This window comes from Telopea speciosissima, chromosome 7, assembly GCF_018873765.1.
Source record: "Telopea speciosissima isolate NSW1024214 ecotype Mountain lineage chromosome 7, Tspe_v1, whole genome shotgun sequence".
Taxonomy (NCBI): Eukaryota; Viridiplantae; Streptophyta; class Magnoliopsida; order Proteales; family Proteaceae; genus Telopea; species Telopea speciosissima.
This window is the reverse complement of record NC_057922.1, coordinates 12,960,282-12,988,083: the sequence shown is the minus strand read 5'-3', so window position 1 is coordinate 12,988,083 and position 27,802 is coordinate 12,960,282. Positions and strand designations below refer to the sequence as shown.

The 27,802-nt window shown below is 38.5% G+C and overlaps 1 protein-coding gene and 1 long non-coding RNA gene across 3 annotated transcripts; one reads left to right on the top strand and one right to left on the bottom strand.

Annotated features, from left to right (window-relative positions):
• Positions 1-270: 270 nt before the first annotated feature.
• Positions 271-24,942, bottom strand: LOC122669960 (centromere protein O). Of its 2 annotated transcripts, none has more exons than XM_043866883.1 (13): positions 24,815-24,942; positions 23,462-23,512; positions 22,522-22,570; positions 22,361-22,409; positions 21,484-21,554; positions 20,055-20,113; positions 19,715-19,813; positions 11,859-11,916; positions 6,736-6,872; positions 6,531-6,587; positions 3,140-3,237; positions 1,176-1,429; positions 271-511 (listed from the first exon to the last, which is right to left on the bottom strand). In XM_043866883.1, the coding sequence occupies exons 1-13, from the start codon at positions 24,890-24,892 to the stop codon at positions 441-443; spliced, it is 1,131 nt and encodes a 376-aa protein (XP_043722818.1). In that variant the 5' UTR covers positions 24,893-24,942; the 3' UTR covers positions 271-440. The 2 variants fall into 2 exon arrangements, with proteins under 2 accessions (XP_043722818.1, XP_043722819.1); XM_043866884.1 differs by having other exon boundaries at positions 1,176-1,426.
• Positions 15,014-27,742, top strand: LOC122669961. The gene is made up of 3 exons (XR_006334106.1): positions 15,014-15,023; positions 18,055-18,208; positions 27,730-27,742. It is a non-coding gene; the product is annotated as an uncharacterized LOC122669961 (long non-coding RNA).
• Positions 27,743-27,802: the final 60 nt, after the last annotated feature.

Genomic DNA, 27,802 nt, shown 5'->3' with positions numbered 1-27,802 from the left:
CCGGATTAACTCTCAATCATCACACTGCAAGACAGATATTTCAGCAGAAAAAGAATAACTGCAAGACAGATCTGAGAAGTGAGAAACATAACTCTTTTCCTGATGCGTATATCCCATACAGTTAACTGGCACTAGGGCCTTTGGAAAATGACCCTGAAAAATCATCTTCAATTCCCCTGTCCTCCTACTCTTTAGAGCTCTCTACATAAATTTTACAACTAGTCCACAGGGATGAAGGTAAAGGGAACATACCCAGTATCCTCACTAGAAAAAAAAAAAAACATACCCAGCAGAACTTTCTGGGTGGATGTTCTCATTGAAAGTAAAGTTTTGAAGCTGGTTACCATTTAAGATTTAACTTATGGAACCTGAAGTAACTCCACTGCTCCTTCCATTGGTAGCCTTGTACGAGATTCAAATCTTCCACATAAACGCCAACTCTATGTGGACCCAGTATGTGGAAATATTTGTTGAACAGCTTGGGGCAGGTTCAACACAATCTCAGCATACGCTGTAAGTTGGGATGGGGAAACAAGAAGGAACCCGAAAATGGTTACCAAAACATTTATAAAAAGATAAAGAAAATTATTTTTAACTCGACATATTTTTTACTAGAGGAATCAAACATGCAATGGGTTTCAACACAGTATATACTGTCCAAGTCACAGATCACATGGTCCACTATTAATCATGTCTTGCAGCAAGGGAGATCTACCAGATGCAGTACCAATTGATGGTGTCTCTCCCCACCTGAATGTTTAGTACACCAAAATGCAGTTTGCATTTTACACTTGGCATAATAACTTGAGGGATTTTCTTATTGACACCCCTCAAGGTGTCAAATAATTAATACTGTCATTTCACATGTATACTCAAATGTGCATGACAATGAAACTTTTGATAATGACATGATATGTCACTTTTAAATTATTTTTGAAAATCTTTTCATACCCCTGCCTTAAAGAACTTTTAGGAATAAAAAAGGGGCAATTAAAAGAAGGTACCAGTTCTAATTACACCTATAGCGGTGTCATTCAGGGAAAATTATCACCTCCACCCCCCCCCTTTATTAGAGGCACTGGGGGAACTGGGTCTGGCAGGGAACTAGAGGGGGCAAAGATCCGTCATTCAGACACTTCCTAACTTAAAAGTTTCGAATTCAAAAAAGCTAGAACCTTCTGGTAAGCTCATAGTTCGTAATGCATCCTCAGCATAAGATAACCGAGCTGGGCCTGACTGCGACCCAAGCATTCCAACTCCTTTTCTGTTCATTGTTGTTTGCGTTGGTGGTAATTGTTGTGCTGGTATTGATGTCATCGTTGCTGCTGTTGAAATCTTTTTAGATGGATGAACAGGCCATGCTAAGACTCTGACCCGAGTTGGGAGTACAGAGACAAGGTCTGCATATCTAACACTGACTGTCACCCTGCTGCACGAGGAAACAAATGCTTTTAGGATAACAATTAACCAGTACTGTGTGTTACAAGGACATCACTTATGGTAGAGATGTCTATCCTTATTTTTCTGTACAAAGAAATAAAATGAACAGGGAGTCTCATAACAAGTACGCGCACACAAAGTATGGCAACATGTCAATCTTCAGCTTAAGGCATGGATAGCTTGGCAAATATGAAAAGTTGCTTACAAGAATCCATTCGAGTAAAGCAACTACCACCAAGCCGAAGACTTTTGATGTACTTTCATGTTCATAAAGTATATTTAGAACATTAATTTTACATCAAATGCAAGGAACTAGGGTTCAAGTCCCATCTAACACTAGGGTTTTATGAAAGAAAAGAACTTGCTGTTTTAGCTATGGAAGGTAGAAACAGCAAAGGGAAAATTAAAGTTTACGTGAAATTAGAGCTACGTTTGATGGTTGATGAAAGGACAAAGATGAGAGTTGACAGAAGATGGTTAGGGCAGTGTTTAGGTGAGAGTTTAGTGTAGAAAAAGTTGACAGAAGATGGTTAGGGCAGTGTTTAGGTGAGAGTTTAGTGTAGAAAAATGGTGGCGAAGGCTGGTCATCACAGGGCTTACAGAAGATGGTTAGGGCAGTGTTTAGGTGAGAGTTTAGTGTAGAAAAATGGTGGCGAAGGCTGGTCATCACAGGGCTTAAACAACTTCCATAACAGAAATAGGAAATGGAAAGTAAAAGCGAAAAAGAAAAGATGAAGAAGGAGAAGAAATAATTCACTTAGGAATCCACCTTCAAGAAAATTGTGTATGGAAAAGAAGAAAAAAAAGAGAAGATGGAGGAGGAGCAGAGGAAATAACTTACTTAGGAATCCACCTTCAAGAAAATTATGATCCACAATACAATAGCTTAACTGTAGAGAAAATTTTCATTCATTCAATTATATACAAAGTAAAAAATATACCTAGGATATCGAACACACAATGTATGCTATTCCAATGCTTATTAACTTAAATACAAGAACATATAAAAGATAGGTAACTACTAGAATAACATAAACTATCATAAATCGAAACTTGGGAGTATTACGAAGAACTCAGAGAGAATTCACAGAATTACCAGACAGCTCTAGAAGAACTCACAGGAAGCTCAGAACAAGGCACTTAGAAAAATACAAGATATAAGTGATGCCTCCTCTTTGGTTGGAGGACTTATTTATAAACTACAATGGACTTACAAGCTGCTTTAAGTCCGGATTTTAATTCTTGTGCGTCTGGAATTAAAGACATTTCAATTCCACCGAACTTTTGGACTTATTTGGATTAAAAAATAGTTCAAGTCCACGGACTAAATAGTTTGTTCATTTGTCATGATTGATATGATTCTCACATAAATGACTAAAGGATTTAATGTGATGCCAGATTGTCCTAGAGTAGTTTGAGTCAATAGATTTACTATCCTATTTCTGATGAATCAGAGAAATAGTAATTCTTAATATATGTAATTGCCATGAAGACATAGAACAAACCTTTCACAATAAACTATGATATGTATTACGTAACATGAAATGAAATGAATTTAGGAGTTATGAGCTAAATATGAGAAGACCAGTGCAAATCATAATTCTAAATTTTTCCTTTGTACAATCCCAGACATAAGAAACTAATAAAACTAAATGAAATACCAGATACATGAAAATCAAGTGAGACAGTGAGCACTTACCAATCATTATCATCCAGCAAAAATTCAATTATATGATAAGAAAGGGTATGGTAAAGGTCCCTAATCTGATTTCCATACAACTCCTTGATAAGGCGAACCTACATGAGATTGGAACAAGAATTAAGATCTGTTAAAGCATTTTTAGCCAGCTGGAAGAACATATGAAACTGGGAAATAAGTGCAAGTAAAGACTGAGTAAAATCATTGAACTGTGTTAAGAGAAGGTAGGGAAAACAATCTAGCCAGGGATTGGGGGGGGTGTAGTGTCAGTTTAAGGTTGTCAAGATGAACATGATCACTTTTTTTTCTGTTCAAACAACATAAAATGAACATGCCATCACACATTTTAATAATTGGGTCATATTCAAGTAAGCACAACTAGGGAGTGTCAAATTGGTCGGTCCAATCAATTTCCATTGGGCTGACCCAATGGGTCCACCCATTTGGCACAAGAAAAAAAAAATGGACTGATGAGCTTAACAGTCCTAGGACCTAAGACCAAAACCGGTTTTGGTTTTATCGGTTGTTATCAATCTCAGTCTATTGTACAATTATCAGGCCCAAGACCGAAACCACTAATATTGTAAGTGGGCTGGGGCTGCCTAGCCTTATTATAAGCATCATATTCTCTAATCCCTCACATAAGTTTCTAATATGAACTAAAAAAACTAACCTTTAGCTCCAACGTAGGAAAAAGGACCAAGGGAATGCCTCTTTCTTTTAGTCCCACATTGAAAATTTAAGAAGATAAGGAAAGGAAGGGTCTATAAATGAGAGGGAGAGATGGAAGAGTGTTTCAAACCCGGTTAATAATGAGGCAACCAGTCAGGGCCTATCAGTCTCGGTCCTATTCAATCATAATTGGCTGGTTCTGATTGGCTTGTTGGTTTAATTGGCCAGACAGAGACTGAACAAAAATTTGGATTTTCCTTATGCCCAAAACCGAAACCAGACCAATAAACCAAATGGTCGGTTAGTTTTGGATTAAAACGGGTGGTTTTAGTTTGGGCAATAGTTCAGCCCAAGTTCTGATACCCCCAAGCACAACAAAACCTGAAACGAGACATGAAATGACTTGAAACATATGAAATAACACAAAAGTGATAAAACTGGAGGGAGAAATCCTAATAAAAATAATTAAAATGTAATAAATGGATTATATGAATAAATTTTGGGTTTGCTGGGTTCAACACAAAAATGAATTCCTTGGTATAAACATGAAATCAACCAGAACCAAAAAGCACAAATTCAGACAAGGTTCTTACCAGTGTTCAAGGTCTCGCGAGATCTCGGCAATTTTCTCGGTTTTGACCCTGGTCGAGACAAGATAGGGTGCAAAATAAGAAGAATACATTTTCTCGGCCGAGATTTTGGTGAGCCGAAATTTTGGTATCTCGCCAAAATCTAGGCCGAAATTTCAGTATCTGACCGAAATGTGACAAAGTCAATTATATAAATACCATGTTCAACTTTTCTCGGTCGAAATTTCGACCCATTCTCGGTGAACTCGACTGGTTTCACCAGTTTGTGAAGAAAACAGCTCCAAATCACTTATTTGCTCCAAATCTTACCAAAAAAAAACTTGGAACATATGGATTTGATGCTCAAGAAAAACATTTGGAGGAGACTTGTTGCCCAACAACCTTCCTTGGAGGAGATTTGAACTTGAAGACCCGGCACTCGTTCAATATTAGGATGAGCATATAGGGATAGGGGTGACTTGTTAGTTGTTGGCCTGTATTGTTAAATGTTGACTCAAAATATATTTGACTCTATATAACAAACAATGTTAGCTGTATGATACTATGATTTATGAAAGGGCTCATAATTTGATGTCTTTTCATTCATATTGCTTATTTAAGTTGTTCTACTTGAATTATGTGTGTTCTAATACTAAAGATTGTGTGGAATAGGTCTTATTAGTATATATAGGTATACAGCACACACTACCAACCTAGGGTCCTAAGACAAACTACCATTTTGAGTGCGATTTTTAAAAAAACTAAGGGTTCCACCATGTTTATAGGGCCGAAAATAGGCTGTCCTGCAAGTTTCATGGCCTAATTAGGTCATAAGGCCACCGAAACCAAGGGCCAAGATTTGACATAAAAATGCACCAACTCGGCCGAGATCTTCCAACCTAGGGTCCTAAGTCAAACTACCATTTTGAGTGCGATTTTTAAAAAAACTAAGGGTTCCACCATGTTTATAGGGCCGAAAATAGGCTGTCCTGCAAGTTTCATGGCCTAATTAGGTCATATGGCCACCGAAACCAAGGGCCAAGATTTGACATAAAAATGCACCAACTCGGCCAAGATCTTGCCAAGTTACCGAGACAACTCGGTTTTTGGGCAGACTGAAACCAGGTGAGATACCGAGACCTCGAACCTTGGTTCTTACAGATTACATTTGTCAGATTAGAAGGTCATGTCGAGATTGCCACCCCTAATCCAAATCATACTTAAAGATTTCATTGAGCACCATATTACCTAGTCCAACAAAATGCTTCGAACCATAGGTGGTTTATTATGCAATCTAATCTCAAAATGTATTCTTACCTTACTTTTAAGTGATCAAACGAGTTAATTCTGTCCTAATTGGAACTGATTAAATTAGGCCATTTCACTGGACTCACTTTAAGTTCTTGTAGAGTTTCTATCTTAACTTAAGCTAAAAGAACTTATTGTTCCATCCAAAGCACACAAAAAGAAATTCTGTGTACGGCGAACACTACCAACCTAGTGTACAAAATCAAACTACCATTTTGGGTGTGTTTTTACAATCTAAAGGTTTCAGTATTTTTCGAGATGCTTAATAAGGGTTTCCTTGAAGTTTCAGTCCAAAATATGGCCATTTGACTACCAATATGGCCAAACGAAATGGACAACCGAAAAATGCAGAGTTTCGGTCGAATTTTGGTCAAAACCCGAAATAAATCCCAAGGTCGAAACCAAAATCTCGAACCTTGCTCGAGACAGACCCCAAAAATTCTGTGGCGTGAGCTTCCAAAGACAAGTTCATAGAAGTATGACATAATAGAAGATTTGTCTTGGCAAAGATGCAATTAGTATTTTTAAACAGTGATTGCAGGATGCTCCCACAAGCAAGCAATTTGCACCACATAAGACCTTGCTTCATGCATATCTAAATGTATCATCGTAGATCTGACAAATTCTCTAAACACATTGAGTTTCTATAAAAGATATCCTCGATAAGGATGGCAAGTAAAATCGCCCATAGACTTTACATGTCCTTGTAATTCTTTTCACTGACATTCAGATCTACAATCACAAACTTCAGGAATATTCCTGAAAGATTTTTTTTTTTTTTTTAAAAAAAAGGAAACACAAAACTAATCCAACTCTTAAAAGATTTATTAATAACAGTATACCTGTTCTCGTCGGTCCACATAAGCCTGCAAAAGTTCTCCAACGTAATCAATGAATTTCTGAAAGCAACTCATTCAGGATCAGCTGAATAAGATTTTAAGGAATGTCACAAAGATCTATATGAAGAATCCTGTGGAACCAGCGCTTTTTTTGGCCAGGGAAGGGATGGGAAGCAGTACTACAACAAATGTGAGCAACCAACCTTACCATCGCATTGGAAGAGAGAAGATCATTTTCTGCTTCTCGTATTGGTAGGAAGAAAGGTACTGTGTGTTCAATGACAGTCATCTTTTCAAGAAAAGACTTGCTTTCAAGCACACAATGGTATAACTCACAAGGTTCTCCTGCAAAAAAAAAAAAAACTAAGTGGTCAAGTTATACAGTTATTCCACAGATAGGTCATCCCTGAACCATCTGAAGAAGGGATTAATGATTGGTCAATTTATACAGTCATTCCACTGTGTTGGTGATTAACCACTTTAAGACACTGGGCCATTAACTGCAACCGCAGAAACCTAAAAAATATCACCTAACCATTGTTTCTTGGTGTAAATAAATGGTTAGACTTCATGGTAAAAAGAGTGAAACAAGCAGAAGCAGAGCACAGAAAGCATTTAAGAAGACATATGGCAGTAGTAATAATACTGTGAGTTCCTCTCTTCTTCAACATGAAACTTCTTTTTCTTAAGGAAGAAGACTGCTCAAAAAAACAGGAAAACATCATTTTTCTTGAAGAAAGGTTAGGCAGGAAGTGAGATGGATGCTCCAAGCCATTGGGGTTTATAAAGCTTAACATTAATGGTTGTTCCTTGGGAGACCCTGGTCTTTCGGGGGTTGGAGTTACCAGGTCTACTTCGGGATCAATAGAATATACTTGGGTCCAGTGAGACAGGGATTCTACAAGAGCAGTAACTGCTATCCTTTTACATGAGTTTGGACTTCACAATGAGAGAGGTTTTTACTAATGTTTGGGTGGAGGTGGCTTGACAGCTGTTATTTCTTGGATCACTTCATCTGAGGATAGATCATAGAGGTTTTTCAACATCATAAAAACAGATGAAGTTTTTGCATCTCAAGTCACCTGATCATTTTAACGGAAGCTAAGATCAGCAAATGGCATGATAGATCATCTGGCTAGACAGAGTATGGGGAGACTCAGGTGGATATGGAAATACACTTTTGGAGCAAAAAAACAATGTAAATAAGCAATATATAACATGTATCATGCATAAACAATAAAATGGAGAACATCGTATAACGAGACAAGACACTTTCATCGATTTGAGTACAAATCCTAGCAAATGATCAAGTTTGATAAATCAACTAACTTAGTTTTACCTAAATCTATCGATTTATAGCAAAAGATAGGATTAAAAACCATGATTTAAACACAAAGATTAAGTTACTCCGAAACCTACCTTTTTCTATGAAATATCCTTTTTTTTGTGAAATCTCCTTCAATCTCTGATCTCAAAAACAAAGTTCAATGGTCGTATCAACATGTATCGGTTGGTATCAACCGTACCAGTATAGATCGAGCTGTATCGGTCTGTATAGAGTCATATCAGCTGATACATACCGATACGTATTGATAATCTCACAAAACCTTTAATGTATGTCTCGTAAATATCAGTCTGTATTGGTCCGTATCGGCCGACAATACGATACCAATCGAGACATACTATTTTCTAGAAAAAAGATATGTATTGGTATGTATTGTATCGGTATCGACCGATACGAAACGGACCGATACTTCAAACCATTGATTCAACGAATGAAGTTCAATTCGAACATTTTATATTCACATTATTGAAGGGAGGAGGTGGGGGCGGGAAAAGGTTTTGCAAAGGATGGGGCTGGGTTGCAGAGTGGGGGATGGGATGGGGCGAGGTCGGGAAGCAGGGGCAGAGAGAGGGAGAGGGGGAGCTGGAGCCAGCTGAAGAGGGAGATGGAGAAGGAGAAAGGAGAGCAGAGGCGGAGGGGGAGCCGAAGAAAGGAAGAGGGAGAGAGAGAGTGAAATTACAAAACAGTTCACTTAGAGAGAGAGAGAGAGAGATAAACAAGGGTTAGAAAAGAGAAAAAGAAAATTATTAGACATCATTGGCCCTACGACTTCACAGATTCGCTTTTATTTTTCTGCTTGAAAACTATTTTTTTTTATTTTTCGAAAAAATAATTTAAAATTCCAGGAAATTAAGAAAAATAGGAAAAATCTGTTTTGGTCTGAAATATCATGCAAATGTCTGAAAGTATTATTTCTGTCATTTCAACTGAAAACGATAATTAATGTGTTGTTCCATATTTAATTCTTGTTAATAAGAGTATTATTATTTTTTTAAAATTATAAAATTTATTTAATTAAGAAAAAAATATGAGTTAGGTAAAAATTAGGAAATAGCTTTATTATTCTTTTAGGAGTGGCTTGGGTGGGGGGAGTCAAGTTTGCCACAGGCAGGGCAGTGCAGGCAACCATATCTAGCGACCAGTTTTAGCAATGACCTGAAGGTCATTATACTACTAGAGCCAATGGTAAAGGTGTCGAGGATGGTCAACTCTGAGAAGAAGCCTAGCTTGCCACACTTGTATGTTGCACAGCAGATGAAGGATCATGCGACAGCAGTGATAGGAGCTACCTTCAGATTGTACAAGATCGCTAGGAGAAGCAACTTATGCATCCACCACACAAGGCTGGTGAGTTTTACTTTTAAGCTACCTATGTCAAATTACTTTCTATTTACATCTTTATAAGCATTGACAATTTTTTATATCATTTCCAGCCTATTATCTCAATCCCAAGTATCAATATAAGCAGTCTTGAGATGAATTAAGAACTGATAGATGCAGTGCAAGAGGTGGCAGCCAAGCTCAAGTCAAATCCAGTTATATAGTCCAAGTGCAATAGTGAGGTGAGACTAGTAGTTTCTTAAGTATTTCTAATGAATTTAATTACTCGATTTGGTATTTAACAATGTTTGATATGGGTATAAATAAAGAACTTCAGGGATGCATATGAGACTTTCGGCCATGCAGCCGCAAGTCTGGTCGGGACACTACTGCTCCTGGGAGGCCCATTAACTTAGTTTCTTACTTTATTAATTCGATTCATATAAGTATGTACCAAGTACAGCCACTTACCAAGAACAATCTTAAGCTCTAATGCAGGTGAATGGTGAGTGTCATATGGGATTGATGCACCTAACTTGAGGAAGATAGTAATTAAAGTGCTCTCGCATGTTCCACCTCCGAATGCGAGTGCAACTGGAGTGCATTTGTACTTATCCACTCCAAGAGACAAAACCGATTGGGTCACAAACAACTCAAGCACTTGGTGTATATGCACTACAACATGAGACTGTAGATGCAGCACATACGCATGATGAGGCTCCCCTCTACGAGTGGGTGAAGAATCGAGCTCAGCAACGTCTTCCAGGAGGACTCAAATGATGAGGCTTCCCCTCTACGAGTGGGTGAAGAATTGAAGTGACCTTGTATTGGATCATCCTGGTGGTAACCACAACCCCGAGATTGCTAATCAAACCGGTGCCAATGTCAACGAATTTATGGCTTCTCGAGAGGGTCGAGTTCACTCAGACGCCCAAACATAGTGGGGATGAGGAGATCGACTGGTCGAATTCCAGTGGCCACACTATCCCTGTCTGCTAGTAGAGATGATAACAATAATGACGATGATGATGAAAGTGGTGGTGGTGATGAGGATAGATATTCATCCCTCCGAGAGGAATACGACCAAACGGAGGTGGATCTGTCTGCTTATAGAGATGATGAAGATAGTGACGATGATGATGATGGCGATGGTGGTGATGATGAGGATAAACATGCATCCCTCCTAGAGGAATACAACCAGGTGGAGCTGGAGTTGGAGCTGGAGCTGGAGCCATTTGATTCACAAGAGCTACTTCGGTTGTGCTGCACAAGATGTTGAACATGTTACACGTGCCCCCACACGTATAAGCTACTCGATAGGCCCATGTCGCAGGTTCAAACTATATGAAGATGAAAGCCTGGACATGGAGATAGATGTTATGAGCTTGTCTGGCACACTTGGAGGAATGAGTCTGGAGTAGTGGATATGGTCGATATGGACAGACAAGAAAATGGCATGCACCTTCATTGGCTCCAAAGGGCTCATGTGCTGAATATGTGACTATGGTGGGTATGATCAGTTCTTCATGTTGAAAAACAAAACCTAACACGATGCAGAAAAGAATGGAAATTGCAAACAATCACACAATGAACACAAGGATTTACGTGGTTTAGAAAGATTGCCTACGTCCACGGTGAGATGAGGTCTGTTTCACTATTAATGGAGAATAGGGTTACAGCCGCTCGTCCTCACACCTCTCTCAGATTTCGTTACAGAGAAGGAACCCTCGTTACATATTTATAGCAAAACCCTATACAGGAATTTTACCGAAATACCCATATAATCCCTTCGGAATCAACCCACAAACCAAGCAACAGAATACATGACATCGTATCCCCAACACTTCATTCCCCACTTCACATGATGGATGGTCAGTCACAGAATGGGTCATCGTTTGTGGAAAGAATTTTCTCATACCCAGCCCCCTAGCGACCATATCAACATGGTCCACCAAGCAGCTACGATGGGGTCCACATTTGCATCTTTTTTATTCTTAATACATATTTCAATTGCTTTCATTGAATGTTATACGTTCTAGTACTAAATTATATGTACAATAGGCTATATTAGAAAATATATATATACAGCGGGGTATAGCACTCACTAACAACCTAGGATCCGAACTCCGAAGCCAAACTACCATTTTTTGGTGTGTGTTTCAAAATCTAAAGGTTCAAAATATATTTAGAGATGCTAAATTAGGGTTTCCCTGAAGTTTCGGGCCAAAATATAGCCATTTGACCACCAAAATGGTCACTGAAATGTGCAGCCGAAATATACCAGATTGCAGTCAAAATTTTACCGAAATCCGAAATATTTCGGTTTTGATCAGGGTCTAAACTGAATTCTTAAACTATATTTCCGTCCCAGTGGGCAAAATTGAACAGAAATGAAGCAATTTAGTACTTGGTAGTTTGGACTTTCCTTTTTTCTTTTGGGAAACTTCCGTCTAGGGCTGTTGGAAATGAGATGCCCTAAATTCCATAAATCATCCTTTCACATACATGCAATTATATAAAGCAGTCATCTAAGCTTGCTTTTGATAGCCCCACCCCAAAAAAAGTAAAATATATAAATTACTTTTATAAACTTTGCACTATAATAAACTAACGTGATAAACCATTTCTATTTCTAGCTAACCACAACTGAGATTTTTAAACATTACCAGCAAAATATGTCTCATACTGTATGCCAATCCTTGCACCCTCCAAACAACAGATTACCTGCACAAACAAGGTGTAAAAGCCATAATTACCTATATTTTTCCCCTGATAGGCAACAAATAAAATTTCATTACTAAATAAGAAGGTAGCAGTACAAGGAAATAGTATCAACAACAATAGAAGGTGGCCGAAGGTGGCCAATTAACCTCTAGGAATGAAAAACTTGCACCCATAACAGAGACTTCTTGCCTTAATTGAGCAAAAGCATTTCTAAGACCCACAAGTCTGAATGTGAAGCCAGCTAATAACTACCTCAAATTCTCCTTCAATGATGGTGTACAACCAGTCTCTATCAATAGCTATCTCCAGGCTTTCCATGACTGCCTCCAGTTCCATTGTAATGGAGTCACATCTACCATTAGGACCTGAGAAGGGCAATAAAAGTATAAAACATTTCCCCTCATGATTCCCAGATGCACTCCCTAAACCTGCTGGACCCAGTCTCATAAGGAGCTACTATCCACATTCAGCTTAATGGAGCTTTCACGCGCTGAATCAGATTAAGGATCACATATTCACAATTTTATTTTAAGAAAAAAAAAAAATTCATAACCAGCAGAAATTCCACGAAATATTCCCAATGCAACAGCCCACCTTGCCGTCCTCAACAAAATCAACTCAACCACCTCCTAAATAGATTTCTTCCATCTCCTAAGCATCCTATTGCTTCTCTCCCAAATACTAAGAATTTGCTCCTCTTGCCAAAAGGGTAGCTGATTTCCAGAAGTCCATAAGATCACGGACCCCTTAAAGAAAATCCCACGTCTGGCCAAAGCATGGTTCAAGAGCTCGTCGCTTAAAACTCGTTTTTTCAATTAGCTAGTCGAGATGGGAGGCAAAATACAAACTTACACGGACTCGGTCGAGATCTCAGTTCGACCGAGATGCGGACCAAACCCATGTTTAAAAGGGGAAAGATCTCAACAGAAACTCGACTGTCTTGGTTAACTCGACAGGGAAACCAGTAGTGAGCTGATTTTTGAGCTTTTGCCACCTTGTTTCGACGGAAAACTTGCCAGAGACGTCAATTAGCATCTTACTTGCATCAAACTTGCAAGATTTGTTACAAATCATCCTCAAATTTGAAGAAAATTTGAAAGTAAATCATTTTTCCCCAAATCTATTTTTTTCGGGAAAAAAAATTTTGTTCATTTTTTCTGTTATTATTTTTAAAAACTTTTCTGCAAAAAAAATGAGGACCAATAGTGATTGTTTGGAAGCCCTAAGCTAATAAAACCCATACGCAAGTACCAACTCTTCCCTAAAATCTACGACTAAAGAAGTAGTCAAATCCTCCTCCACGCATGGCCCATTAATCTTCAATCTTAATCTTTATTTCCCAGCTAGTTGGCCATGGGGCCCACACAATCTGATCATCATCTCCCCCGGGCTGGTCGATAGCTGTCCTTCGAGGCACCCACAAGATCTGTTAATTCCCCTACAAATCAGCAAATCAGTAACTAATAAATCTGGAAAATAATCTTCGCTTAAATCAGCAATCTCAATCTCTTCTTTGGACAAAATTGATGGCGGAATTTGACCCAAATTATGGGCCAGCTACATGCTAATTCGATGGCTCAGAATATGGGCCAGAATTGAACCCAATTTGATGCCCAACCATAGGACCTGATCTGCATCAATTAATTCCTAGTTAATTTAAGATTTTTTTCTTAGAGTTTAAGTCTAGTATTGTTTTAGGGAAGGGTAGATTATAACTCTATATATAGGGCTGTAAACAACTTCATTCGTGATGTTAAAGAAATTGCATCTTAGTATTGGGTTGGAGTAAGAATCTTGCAATTTCTCCTTTTCCATTGCTGTTTTCCCTAGGGTAATTGATGCGATCCTGGGGTTGAAAACCATATTTGGGTTCGCTGTGGGGCCGTGGGCCCACCAAAATGTATATTAGCCAAAGTAGAGAGAAACTGGCAGTTCTAATAAATATAACAAAGGTTGCATAGAGGGAGTGGCAATCTGGAAATCTGATGGTTTACTTGATAAGGAAAGGAGAAAGGATATAAAGGGGTTTGGAATTATTGAGTGGGGGTAAACTTGGAAACAATATGAAAATATGGATAAAAGAGACTAAAGTAGAAGGGGGGGAGGGCAAAAAGGGAAATAAACTTAAAAGAAATCATATCGTAAAAGGGGAAGAGGAAGAGGAAGAGGAAGAGAAGAGGCTGTATTCAACCTCTCTAAACCAAACCAGCAAGGAAGACACAATAGACATCCTGTAATCAGCGGCAACTCTTGCTAGTTACAAGTGGAAGAACTCCTTAGAGAGAAATCCGATGGAGCTGAAACCTTAGGAGTTTAATCCTAACCCAATTGGTTCTCTTGAACACAACCAACTGCAGACCCAATACCCAACTGCAGAAGTAGAACAAATATTCTTAAACTTGTTGATCTGGCGGTAGGAGTAAGCTGAGGTGTTGTCTCTGATGTGGAACCCGAGTCAAAATACCCTATTGGGTTCACTATGGGCCCACCCAGATATCAAATAACCAAGCTACAAGGTAACGATGGCAATTCTGTAATAAATTGAACTTATCAAGGGGAGTGGCTGCGCTGTAATTAAACAAACAGAGGAGGGTAACTTGATAGACTAAAGCAAGGACATTATGGGAATTATTATTTATTATATAGGGTTAAAGTGAATCAAAAGGAAGGGTAAAATGGAAAGTGAGGGGATAAAAATAAAACTGAAATCATAGTTCGCGAGGGGGTGTGATGTAGATCAAAACATGAAGAAGAGGCCAAAACACTGTGATTCAAGTCCTTAAGTGAAGGGCAATTTTGTCATTCTTCTAAAGCTAAACAGTTGAACTGATGGGGACCACAGGCTGGAGATTTCGGCTGCAACAATTAAGTCATCCAAGTGGGTCCCACAAGGAGATTTGAACTTAAGAAGATTTTGAAGATTTTGAAGTTCTATTTTATTTCACTCCTAGTTAATTAGAGTAGTTTCTATTTTCATGTTGCAACTTATTATGTTAAGTTTCTATTTTTCTTTTACTTGAGGTGCTAGTCTTGTCCTCTATTTATTGTAAGGCTGTTTAGGCCACACCCCACAATTTAATGAAGTTGATTATTATTGCTTTGAGCAAGTTTTCTCTTGTCCATGTGTGTGACATGAAGGACTGGTAGGCCTGGCTGAGAGCCAAAATTCTAGGGCTGAGACGGCCTGGCTGAGAGAGCCAGATCTCCTTATCCCCCTTTTCTATTTCTCCTACCTTCTATTTTCCTACTCTCTTCTTTTCACTGCCTTCTACACCCAACCGAGCCACTCCCTGCTGTGATTTGTGATTGCAACTATTGCAATCAACTGCTGCTGAAGTCCAGAAGATATTCTCCAATCAAGTCCTTGACTGCTGTTGCTGATCATCACCAGAGAAGTATCAAAGCACACTCCTGCAGACCTGTTTTCTGTCCTGCTGCCTGCAACAACCGAACCAGCTTTCCGCTGAAGCCTGACTGCCTGAGCCCTGATCCAGTAGAACTTTGGAGGGTTGAATCAATCACACAAGAGGCCCACTCGATCCCAATTCCAGCCCAGTCTGCTGGCTGGTTTGGCTTGCAGAGCCTAACCTTCTATTTTTGTGCTATCCCCATATCTCTTAACTCCCCCATCAGAATTGAGTGAAACTTTCAGCAGTGCTTCTCCTCCGTACAAGAACCAATCAATCCAAGTTTGATTACATTCTGCCAGCTGGTTTGGTCTTTACTCACTAAGTTACTAAATCTGAGTTTATCTTCTATTTTAGTGACCTGCTGGTATCTCCCTCTTCAGCCATCAATCGAAGCTGAGATTTCTAGGGCTTCATCACCCCTATTGGACCTTTACTTGTTAGGAGTATCAGTCCCATACGAGTTGGGGACCTACTGGTTCTGGAGCTACTTTGATACTTGTTAGCAGTATCAGTCCCATACGAGTTGGGGAGCTACTGGTTCTGGAGTTACTTTGATTTGTGGGTTATTTTGGGACTAGTATTCTAGTCTTACATTAGGGTGGTTTATTGTCTCCTACCTCTACCTCAAGTGCAAACCAGAGGCGGAAAAAAATGACTCTATGAAGGAGAGAACTCCTTCAAATACTCTCAGTTAGACCTGAAATTTTTGGACAAGGTTCGCATTCCCCGGCCCTATGAACCCCAAACAACCAACCTTCAAGTAGGGACGCTGGAGTTTGAAAATAAACGGCTGAAATCAAACCTGGCGGAAGTTTCAGGTCAGATATGATCTTGACAATAAAACTCACAGCACAAACAAGCTTTCAATTTCAGACCTGACAGTTTGATTGCCCCAAAGAGAGGAACTTTGTTGCAAATTCTCAAGTAGAAAAGAAAATAGAAAGGAAGATCGGATCACAATCTTGTGAAGCTATTAGCACCTCTGCAACAGGGGATGGGAACAGAGTTTAAGACTCTCAAGTAGGAAGGGAAAAGGAAGAAGAGAAAGGAAAGCAGAAGGAGAAAAACGAGTCTCGCTGAGAAGGGAAGAAAGGGGAAGGAGAGTACATGACCAGGCACACAGGATTCAACCTAAACAACTCAATTCATCTTTTCATTCTCAATCAAAATTCTAATAGCAAGTTACATGTATATAACATGAAAAGAAACCTATTCTAGTTTGGAAACCCAAAACAATTAGGAAACTAAATCCTGGTAACTGTCTCCTACTTAACCAACCCAAATAAAATAAAGGATTACATATTAATCCCAAAATAAAAATCCTAAAATATCCTACTAGATCGAAGACCCAAATTGGACCTGGTTCATATCCGTCTGGATTCCCAAATGGGTTTGGTTTGGTCCAATTTGATTACCCCGGTGTTGAGAATAACTCACCCACAAGTTTTGTAGAAAAAAAAACAGCACATGAACAAGGCAAAGCTGCTCCTTGTCTGAAACTCAAAATAAAATTCAAAATACAAAGCTTTGGGGTTGCATCCATGGTTGGAAAGCCCTGGGGAAGAACGAACTCATGAAGGGAATGATTTTCGCTCCACTGGCTTCCGATGGTATTTGTTTCACAATCTTCTCGTCTTCCATTGCCATTATTGGTTGTTCTTGTTGAAATTGCATCACCGGTGTTATCTCTTTCGATTTTGAGCAAACTTCATCAACTAATCCTTGAAAAACGAACGTTTGGCAGATGTGAAAAGGCTATAGGGTACACAAATATCTATCACGATCAATGACGCTTTTACGTTCTTCCAACCATTCTCGACCCCATTTAATAATGTGCTGAGAAGAATCAAACACTTAACAATAAGCACCATCATAATACTGAGAAATGGAGAATTACGAAGACATCATCCTCAGACTCAATGATGATATGGTTGGTCTTTGGTAACATATCCACCACAGATCGTGAGATGAAATTGTCGCTTTGTCCTTCATCAATAAACAAAAATAGCAAGCTCTTCATTGGGCAAGCGTACTCTAAACTTGCATACAACGGAATCCATGGCCAGGTTTGCTCTGATACCAAATTGGTGAATTGATACGGAACTCGAGTCAAAAAACCCTATTGGGTTCGCTAAGGGCCCATCAAGATATCAAATACCAAGCTACAAGGTAACGATGACAAATCTGTAATAAATTGAACTTATCAAGGGGAGTGGCAGGGCTGTAATTAAACGAACAGGGGAGGGTCACTTGATAGACTAAGGCAAGGACATTAGGGGAATTAGTTAGTATTTATTATATAGGGTTAAACTTGGAAGTGAATCAAAAGGAAGGGTAGGGAGTAATAAAGGAGAGGAGGGGTAAAATGTAAAGTGAAAGGATAAAGATAAAAGAAGTGAAATCATAATTCGTGAGGGGGTGGTTTATCATCTCCTACCTTTATGGCTCTACCTCTAGTGCAAACCAGAGGCGGAAAAAAGTGACTCTACGAAGGAGAGAACTCCTTCAAATACTCACGGTTAGACCTGAAATTTTTGGACAAGGTTGGTTTTCCCCGGCCCTATGAACCCCAAACAACCAACCTTCGAGTAGGGAAGCTGGAGATTGAAAATAAACAGCTGCAAACAAACCTGGCAGAAGTAGGTCAGATATGATCTTCACAATAAAACTCACAGCATACACAAGCTTTCAATTTCAGACTTGGCAGTTTGAATCGCCCCCAAGAGAGGAACTTTGTTGCAAAATCTCAAGTAGAAACGAGAATAGGAAAGGGAGATCGATCCCAATCTTGTGGAGCTATAAGCACCGCTGAAACAGGGGATGGGGACTGAGTTTAAGATACTCAAGTAGGAAAGGAACAGGAAGAAGAGAAAGGAGAAGAGGTCTCACTGGGAAGGGACAGAGCACGACCAGCCATGCAGACTTCAACCTTAACAACTCAATTCATCTTTTTCATTCTCAATCTGAATTTTAATAGCAAGGCACATGTATATAAATAAAAAAGAAACTCAACATGAAAAGAAAACTATTCTAGTTTGGAACCTAAAACATTTAGGAAACTAAATCCTGGTAGCTATCTCCTACTAAACCTACCCAATAAAAATACAATATTTCACGTCCAAAATAGAAATAAATAAAAATCCTAAATATCCAACTAGCCCAAAGACCCAAATCGGACCCAGTTCATGTCTGTCTAGAGTCCCAAACAGGTTTGGTCTGGTCCAAGGAACTGCTCCAGCATAAGTCTCAGTCTTAGTTCTCACAACAAGAGCAGCTCCAGCAGGTAAGGCTTTGGGGTTAAATTTCTCACCTTGAATCAGTTGAACAGTGAAGATCCTATCCCCAGAATTTCAGGTTGGTTGGATTTATTTTGGGTGAGAATTCTCACCTTGAATCAGGTTGGGTGTGCCGCTGGTTTGTGAAATCGTAAGGAAGAATTGGGTTAATTGCATATAAGGCCTGATTTCATTATAATTACTAAAAGGCCTTATCTATATAAGTGGTGTCTATTATTACCCTGCCTTTGCTGAAATACCAGATCCGTCCCTCCTCTTCAAAGTTAATTACTTTACGTCCCATTTTCAATTTGCCGTTCCAAACGGAATCTAAACAATTCTAAATATATATGAAATTCCCCCTGGACATTGTATTGAGTTTTCCATTATTTTGGTGTGCCCATAGAGACCAAATTAGGGTTTCGGAACCCTAGTTTGCATTACATTCAAAGGATTATCACCCCTGATCCCACCAATACAAGACCCATGCCCAACAAATCTAACAAAAGATAACAAATAGGAAACTCTCTCCATTCTCAAAATCAGATATTATGGATCCAAAATGGCGGAGCCAAACCCCTGTTTAAACTTGTCTTTCACTACTTATATTGATCACAACTTTAACTCTTACTGAAAAATAATCATTCACAATCTCTGTAATACTTGTCCAAAGCTAAGTGTTTTGAGTCCTGATGAAGTTTGATTTTCCGAAACATGTCAGGACTCAGGAGTCGTATTGCTCAAGTCCGAAGCTAAGTGTATTGACTCCTAATAAAGTTTGAGTTTCAGAAACATGTCAGGACCCCGAATCACAATTGAGTTTTGTTCAAGTCCACAACCCTTGCTTTGCTAGATCATTGGCTATGTCCTTTGCCAACCCCCCCCCCACTTCCACTGGAATGAAATACATAGTCAGGAAGCAAGGTGAATGATGAGTCAAATAAAACGGGATAACCATCAATAAGCATAAACTATCCCCAGAAATTTCTTTATTTAAAGGTAGATTATATGGTAAGATTTTAGTCATTTAAGGCATCTAAGACTTTTGAGAGATACAAAAAGCCACCAATCCAAAAAAACAAAAAAAAATTTGCCACTTAGACAAGTCAATACCTTAGTTCCAGCTCTATAAGTAGTTTTCCCTTGAAAGTGAGGATCTAATAACATGCTTGCTTCCCCTGGCATAGCCTTTCTGTCTGCCTCCATATGAACCTGACACCAGATTTACTACCAGATAACATGACTGTGCAATCAAAAGATAATTTAATTATACAAATCCTAATTTTCTGAAGAAAAAAATGAACCATCCAGCTTAGGTACTAATTGCTATAACTCAAAACAAAAAATAGAATCACCCAAAACTTGTTATATCAACCGTCACTTTCATCAAAGTTTGGGTGGAAAAAATTGAAGTATAAATAAATTAACTATAAGGTAATGTAAAGTGCTATACCCGCTCCCTAATTGTGGCTAGTAGCCCATCATTCCATTGTTCACCATCCAAACATATCTCTGCAAAATAAGTTCTTATTTAGGAATGCAATGATTTAGTAAAGAAACCTAAAAATAAATAAATAAAGGTACCCACATAAAAATCTAAAAGAACAAAGAAAACAGAAATATGTCATTGCTTAAACATAGCTGAAGCAGTGGAATCTCCCCCCCCCCCCTTTCATAAGGTGAAAATTTTTCTTAAGGAGGAGAAACTTCACAATTGTAAATTTTTCTTTTTTTTATTTTTTGGCAAGTAACTTAACATTAGACTTTTGCTTTTTTGTTTCAACCCTCGAGTTGGGTAGAAGCCTCATTACGAAATTAACATAAATTGATAACCCCAATATTCAGTTATTCACCAATCTCCAGTTATTCAAGTGGACTAACAAAACTTCTCTTTTTCTAGTAATAAACCCATTAACAGACCTAAAAACAGCCGCCTCACCATAAAGGTGACATATGAACCCCCACCACTTCAATCAACCATAGTTGTGACATCAGTTCTTTCATCAAACCCACGCCTAATCTTTTAGCCAATAGGATTTATAGTTGATAGTTCTCATCCTTTAAGGGTCTTTCTCTCCTCCTTTTTCCTACTCTCTATTTCACTGTTTCCATTCTCCTCATACAGTTCCAAGTCCACTCAAATTGCAGAAATCTCTTAACAATATTTTAATTTAACATATATTTGTTGCAGTCAGGGGAAAAGGAAGAAAACAAGAAAACGCATGACCTGCAAATGCATTATTACATTCTAGTTGACCTCCAAGGATTGGTTGAATATTCGTGTCATCTGTGATCTCTCATGGTTAGAGTTACTAGTTAAACCTACCATGACTAGGGTAGCAGATGCCCTGTAACAAAACAGGAGTTACTAAAGAAAGAATGAAAAGAAAAAGAGTATAAAACAAAAGCAAAAAAAGAGAAATGAAAAAGAACTAAACATGGCAGATTAATTAATAATGCATTTGCAGGTCCACTCTCTATTTCACTGTTTCCATTCTCCTCATACAGTTCCAAGTCCACTCAAATCGCAGAAATCTCTTAACAATATTTTAATTTAACATATATTTGTTGCAGTCAGGGGAAAAGGAAGAAAACAAGAAAACGCATGACCTGCAAATGCATTATTACATTCTAGTTGTAATAATGCATAAAACAAAAGCAAAAGCAAAAAAGAGAAATGAAAAAGAACTAAACATGGCAGATTAATTAAGCTGAGAGCTCTGTGAAATTAGCAAGCCAATAAACAAAAAAAGGAACTTCAGTGAGACTAAAAGCATCAAAACAGATATTGAAACAATAAGCAAGAGAGAGCGCAAAAAAAAATTGAAGCACTATTTATACACTCAACAGATTCCAAGCACCAAGATAAACATTGAAGCTACCTTCAGTTTGGGCAGCTCGTGCAGCTTCAAATTCTTTCTGTAAACGCTCAAAAATCATCCTGTCAGAATCCCTGCAGAAATGAATAAATTTTACATCGGAAGCCATGTAACACCTCTTCATTCAAAGATCCCCCCCACCCCGCGTCTGTTCTTCTATTGTGCAACCAACACACTGAAACTGACACTTATATGTATTTTTTATTTCAGCACAGATTAAAATAAACTCAAATACTGAAATCTAACTCTGGATGGTTAGAGATTGATTCTGCTTTTATGTACTTCTGTTTTGCAGATCCACATAAAGATGAGCATTTATGTGGGAAAGGCTCTTTCCCTGTTTGTAGGTAGTAGACACTACTTCCCACAGTCATGCCAGTACAATTTTTGGCTCTCAATAATTGTCAGGTGTCCGTTGACTTGGGGAGTCCAGTAGCAAACTCTTAGTTCTTCAAGTACTAAGGAGTAAGGACAGTCCAACAGCAAAGGCCCATATCTAATATGAGCAATGGTACGTCATGGGAATTATTATTAAGTTCTTTGATTCTCTCCTTCCAAAGAGCCCTTAAATGGTGAAAAAAAAGTAACTATTATCCAATTAAAATTAAAACTTACATTACTTCTTTCTTAAAGATTATCACAATGTATAAACATGTAAACTGAACTTTCCTCTTCATCTTTGCACATAAGCACATAACAAATCTATTATCCAATTGAAATATTATGGCCAATAGTTGATACTGAATTATGACGAACCCCTCTTAGGGTAACCAGAATTCCCAAAACAAAATAATCAATAATTTCAAATAGTAGACAAATATTTTGTTGCGAAGCCACTAAGTCAAAGATGAGTGCTAGCAATTTCACAGAAAAGGGCTACCTAGAAAGACGCTCCTTCAGTTCTTCATGCCTTTTGAGGACATTTCCCACTGGTAGGAGAAAAAAAAAGGTAGTTTTCAGTCTCAAAAAGAACCTCAAGGAAATGGACGAATATAATTTCATTTAAAGTAGAGACCAAAAGAATAATCAGAGACAATGTACATCTAGCTCGTGTACTCTCCAACCGCATATCTTCCTCTTGTATAAAGTTCTACACCACAACAAGAAGCAAAGTTACGATCATCAGCGGGAGGGGAGTTTACCATAAAAGATTAAAATTAAAACTTACACTACTTCTTCCTTAAAAGATTATATGAAACCAAGAAAGTATTACCAAACTATGCGAGCACCAGGGAGAGAGAGAACAGAAGAGAAGTCCACCAACTTTGTTACTTTTATATACTAGATATCTACATGCCATTAACTGTATAGGGTGTGACACAAATAATTGAAGCCATTACATTTCATGAAAATAACACTGAATAAAATCTCTGACAGCTCAACTTATAAAGAGGGACTATTTGAGATTTTGGCTCTTTCTGAAACTTCATCCTTCCACCTTGAGACGCAAATGGGGATTTTCACCATAGAAAAAATCAACCAGAGTGGATGGTACAAGACAACCACCAAACAAAGGGCTTCTTTGCAAGAGCCACCGAGTGAAGCAAAGGGTTATAAAAATACATTTTCTTTATGGGTAAAACCTCCAAATGTAACCATTTTTTGGGCTCTAGTACGTAGTAACTATTATACATGGATTCTTAATCAATGGTTCAAATCCTCCTGCTATGAAATCTCTTAGGTTAGATGCAACAATTGATATGGTAGTTAGTATTATTAATATATGGGAGAGTATTCCCCACCCCATCAGCATGGGGTAACTCCCACGCCACACCAATGGCGGAGCAAGAAACTGTATAGTCTACATGGGGCCCATATGATCGGGGGGGGAGAAAATTAATACAAAACTCATTGTGAGAAGGTGTTACATTGGCTGCATGGGAAAAAATTTCCCTCAATTTATATACCCGAAAAAAAATTAAGATGAAACGTGTAAAGTTTATCCATGAAATAGAAATCAAGGGGATATAGAATTCCTTACAACTTCTCCTCCTTTTACTGAATATGGACGTCCCTTGAATAGTTCCACTTGCTGTAGGATCACATACATCACAATTTTAGAAAAGAGGATATGACATTCTAGAAAAAAGAAAACTGAAAACAGAAGACAACAATGACAACGACAACAAATGGAGATGGACAGATTAAATCCACAGCATCAAAGTGTCAACATTTACCACCATTCTGGTGAAGCAATGACTATAAGCAATTTGATCCGAAATCTTAAGCAATAGGCTTGGAATGCACGACAGCACAAGTAAAGTGCTTGGTCTTTTAGAAAGTTTGGTATTTCTGGATAAATATAGTAGCTAAAATTAACCAAGAAACAGGCATTACTGATCTAGAACCTCTTAATGAGGCAAGCGCATCTAGGAAGAAAAATAGAGAAACATTACAAATTAATAAACAATAGTTAAATCTTAAAATCCCATAATCCAACAGAGCTTTCTGCTTTAGTATTGAGTTCTTATCTCAAAACAGGTAGATGAAAATCAACAGACAAAATGACTCGGGTCAAACGCATTGAACTCAGATCAAGATTCTAACAATCAAAGGTGAATCTCTCTTCTCTCCCTCTCCCCCCCCCCCCCCGCGGTGTGCTCCCGCACTCTGTACCATCCAAAACTCCAAATATATAACAGACATTAAGTGAGAGCCAAACATTAGCCAAACATTTGGAAGACTGTAAAGCCACTTAAGGAAAGTTTTGTCACTGCTATGTTAGCCCCAGGTCCCTCATAAACAGCAAAGTTTAATGCCACAGGCGATTTTACTGAAAAATCATCCACAAGAATGACAATTTACAGGAAACAAGCCAGCCATGCATTGCTTACAGATTAACGAGAGAGCAATCCCTTGAAATTATCAATAGCTCATATAGAAAGCTCATACATAAATAGATGCCTCTCCCTTCTAGTAGACAGAGGTAAAGAGAGTATACCTCAGAAATTTAGGGTTTCCGAATGGCAGACAAAAAGATACATTTAACGTAAGCTCTTACTTAAAGGATCTTCTAAATCGAAAATCAACTTAAAGGATCTTCTAAATGGAAAATCAACTCTCACAGTAAATTTTATTTCAGTCTGTCAGGGACGATCTCATTTCTCAGCATCGATGAACAAGTGGTCATGTGAATTCAGGTATAATTGTTTACAATTCAAAATTCATATTTGTTAACAAAATCATTAGATGTTTAATTCACTGACCACAGAGGAAATTGTATTCCATGAGCATTTCACATCTCAAACCGTGAGAGTTCATTCAAGTTTCTTGAATAGATAGGTTATGTTTTGTTTGAATTGTGAAGCTTTTACAGGAGGAGGGATTAACGAACCTTACGGACAGATTCTCCTGGAACTGGTCTTTTTCTGGACATCTTCTTCATCGACGATTCATCCATGTCGCTCTCCATATCTCTCTGCCGAGAAAGACGATATTTACAGATGAAACCCTAGACCCTCAAAATCATTAATTACGGCACAGTCAATTGACGCAGAGGGAATTTAAATTTATTAAAATCTTGAACGGCGCAAAATTTTCGCGTACGGGACGGGGAATTTTTATCCGCTGCTGTGCCATCGTGCGGCACAGCAGCGGACATGTGTGCACAGTGGGCCCCATATCCATGGGACGGGCTAAATATCTACCATATTGTGGCAAATCGGATGGCACAAATTTTATATAGGGATCGTTCTTGCCACTAAAGGGTGTCAATTTGGGGTCGGAACCAAGAATGGAACAGTCCAAGAACCGTCACACTAAAACCTAAATCGATCTATCCCGTTACTAAATAGAATACTTCTGGAGCTAGTTTTGAGACCGCTTACTAAATGGGATGGGACGGTTATAGGACGGGTTTCTCAACCTGTCCAAAACCAAAATCCCAATTCTGAAGACTTATTGAGATATCTATCCGAGTACAAAAGATTAATCAGGCGATTTAGTCCATTTAATTGTAATGAGGTCTGATATTGTTTATGTCGTTCACATGTTAAGTCAATTTATGGAACAACCAAGAAAGCCTCATCTTGATGCAGCACATCGAGTTTTGCGTGATTTGAAGACTTCTCCAATAAAAGGTATTCTCAGGCAACAGTAAACTTCATATACAAGGATATTGTGATTCGGATTGGGTAGCATATTCTACATCACAGAGATCTATCATTGTATGTTACATATTGTTGGGCAATAGCTAATTGCTTAGAAGTAAAAAGCAGAATATAGTTTCACGCTCTTCAGCTGAAGTTGAATCGAGCTATGGCAATAGCCACATGTGAGTTAACTTAGTTGAAATTTCTCCTTAAGGTTTTAGGTATCTCCCATCCGGGGCTATGGATCCTTACTGTGATAATCAAGCCGCATTACACATAGCTTAAAATCTTGTCTTCCATGAGAGTGCAAAATATAAAAATTGATTGTCACATGGTTCAAGGAAAAACTACTAGGTGGATTGATCAAAACACGTTATGTTTCTTCAACTAAACAATTGGCAAACATTTTTACAAAAGCTTAGGGACATGATCAGTTTGATTATTTGTTAAGCAAGTTGGGTGTATGTGATATCCATAGTCTAACTTGAGGGGGAGTATTACAACTTGTATCAGGTTGGATTATGATAAAACTTGTACCTTATGGGGCGTGTGTCTGTGTCTCTTCAGTTAGATTTAGGGTTGTATTTTTAGCCTTCAGTTGAACCACGTTAAATCTTTGTTTTCTCTTCTTCTTCTCTTCTTTTACTCCTTCGTTAAGTTTTTGTTCAATTCATCTTCTTTAAGATAAAGAGAGGACATATAAACCATCAAAAACCATCGATAGTCAAACAATGGATCAACAATAGTGATAGCAAGAAATCTAGACCCCAAAGCCAAAGACACAATAAAAATAATATTCAACAGGTGCATGTTCGGTCTGATTCTCTGGTTGCAATACAGATGGTTGTAGGGATTTATCAGATCCCTTGGGATGCTATGTGGCTGATTGAGGATATATGGAACTTGAGGGACTCATTTCGCAGCTGCGTCTTCACCCATCACGTGCGAGAGATCAACAACTGTGTTGATTACTTGGCGGGATTCATTCACTCTATTCATGAGTTATCCTTTTGTATAGATAGTCTTCTAGCGGCCTTTTCTGTGCTCTTGCGAAATGATGCCACTCGGAAGAAATACATCAGAATGTAATTTCCTAATTTTTGTCCCTATATTAATATAAGCTCCCTTTTCACCAACCAAAAAAACAAAAAAAAAGAAGCAGTTAACACCATACATCTCCACTGAATTTATTTTATTTTGTGAATATTCAAATCTCTCGATTTATTTAGCAGGCCAATGCAATATGGTTTGCCTCAACGAGGGTGATGACCACGTACAGTAAAACAACCAAACAATACTACTAGTCCATTTTCTTATATGTTTCTCCTTTAGCTTTGGAATTGACCCTCCTGTTCAAGAAACTTGGGAAACAAAATGCAGCTGAATGGATCTACAAGAAGTTAGAGACAATGTCTTTGATGATGAGCTTGTCAAACCATGTGTTTTTTGTCTGGGTACACACAACTCCTCCTGGGTAGAGAGCTTTTGCCATCGACTCATAAAAAGGCTTTTCAACAATCTCTGGGGTAGGCACTAGTTTGTAGGCAATGCTACGGTCTAAGGGATCATGGTGGTTCACCTTGGGAAACTAATAAAAATATATGTTTCGAGTTCCCAACTCTTGGGATCTCCAAGGTTGTCCCTAGGGAACCCTAGGGTTGCTCTAGGGCACCCCTAACTAGCTTGGGCATCCTATTTTCAATTTTTAGGATTTTTCAGGTCGCCCATGGTGCCCTACTATAACCATATTAGGGTTTGGTATGACAAACCAATGCCCATTCCATCTCTTTGACGTCCCATAAAATAGTGGGATCCATGTCATAGAGAAAAATCATCTCTATTCCATCCCATGGAAAGAGGGATCCATCCCACACCTGAATGCGCAACGGAACATGATCGATTCGGGTTACTTTCACATCCCATGAATAATCATAAAATTAAATCAACACGAATTAACATATATTTGCTAACCTGATGAGCCTCAAATGTTGCTCCTCCAATAGACAACGGTTCTTCCTCCAACGAGCATAAGTAAACAGATCTGAACCTCCAATGGTGCAGTCAAGGTTTTTTAAGCCAATCCTAAATCCTCTTCAGTTCCTCAGTCATAGATCTGGGATTCCAAAACCCCCTAACTCTCAAAGTACTAGAGAGCTAGAAGAAGAAAAGAGAAGAGATCACAAAAGGGAGAGGGAGAGAGCCAAAATTCGTCCAGAAGGGGGGGGGGGGGT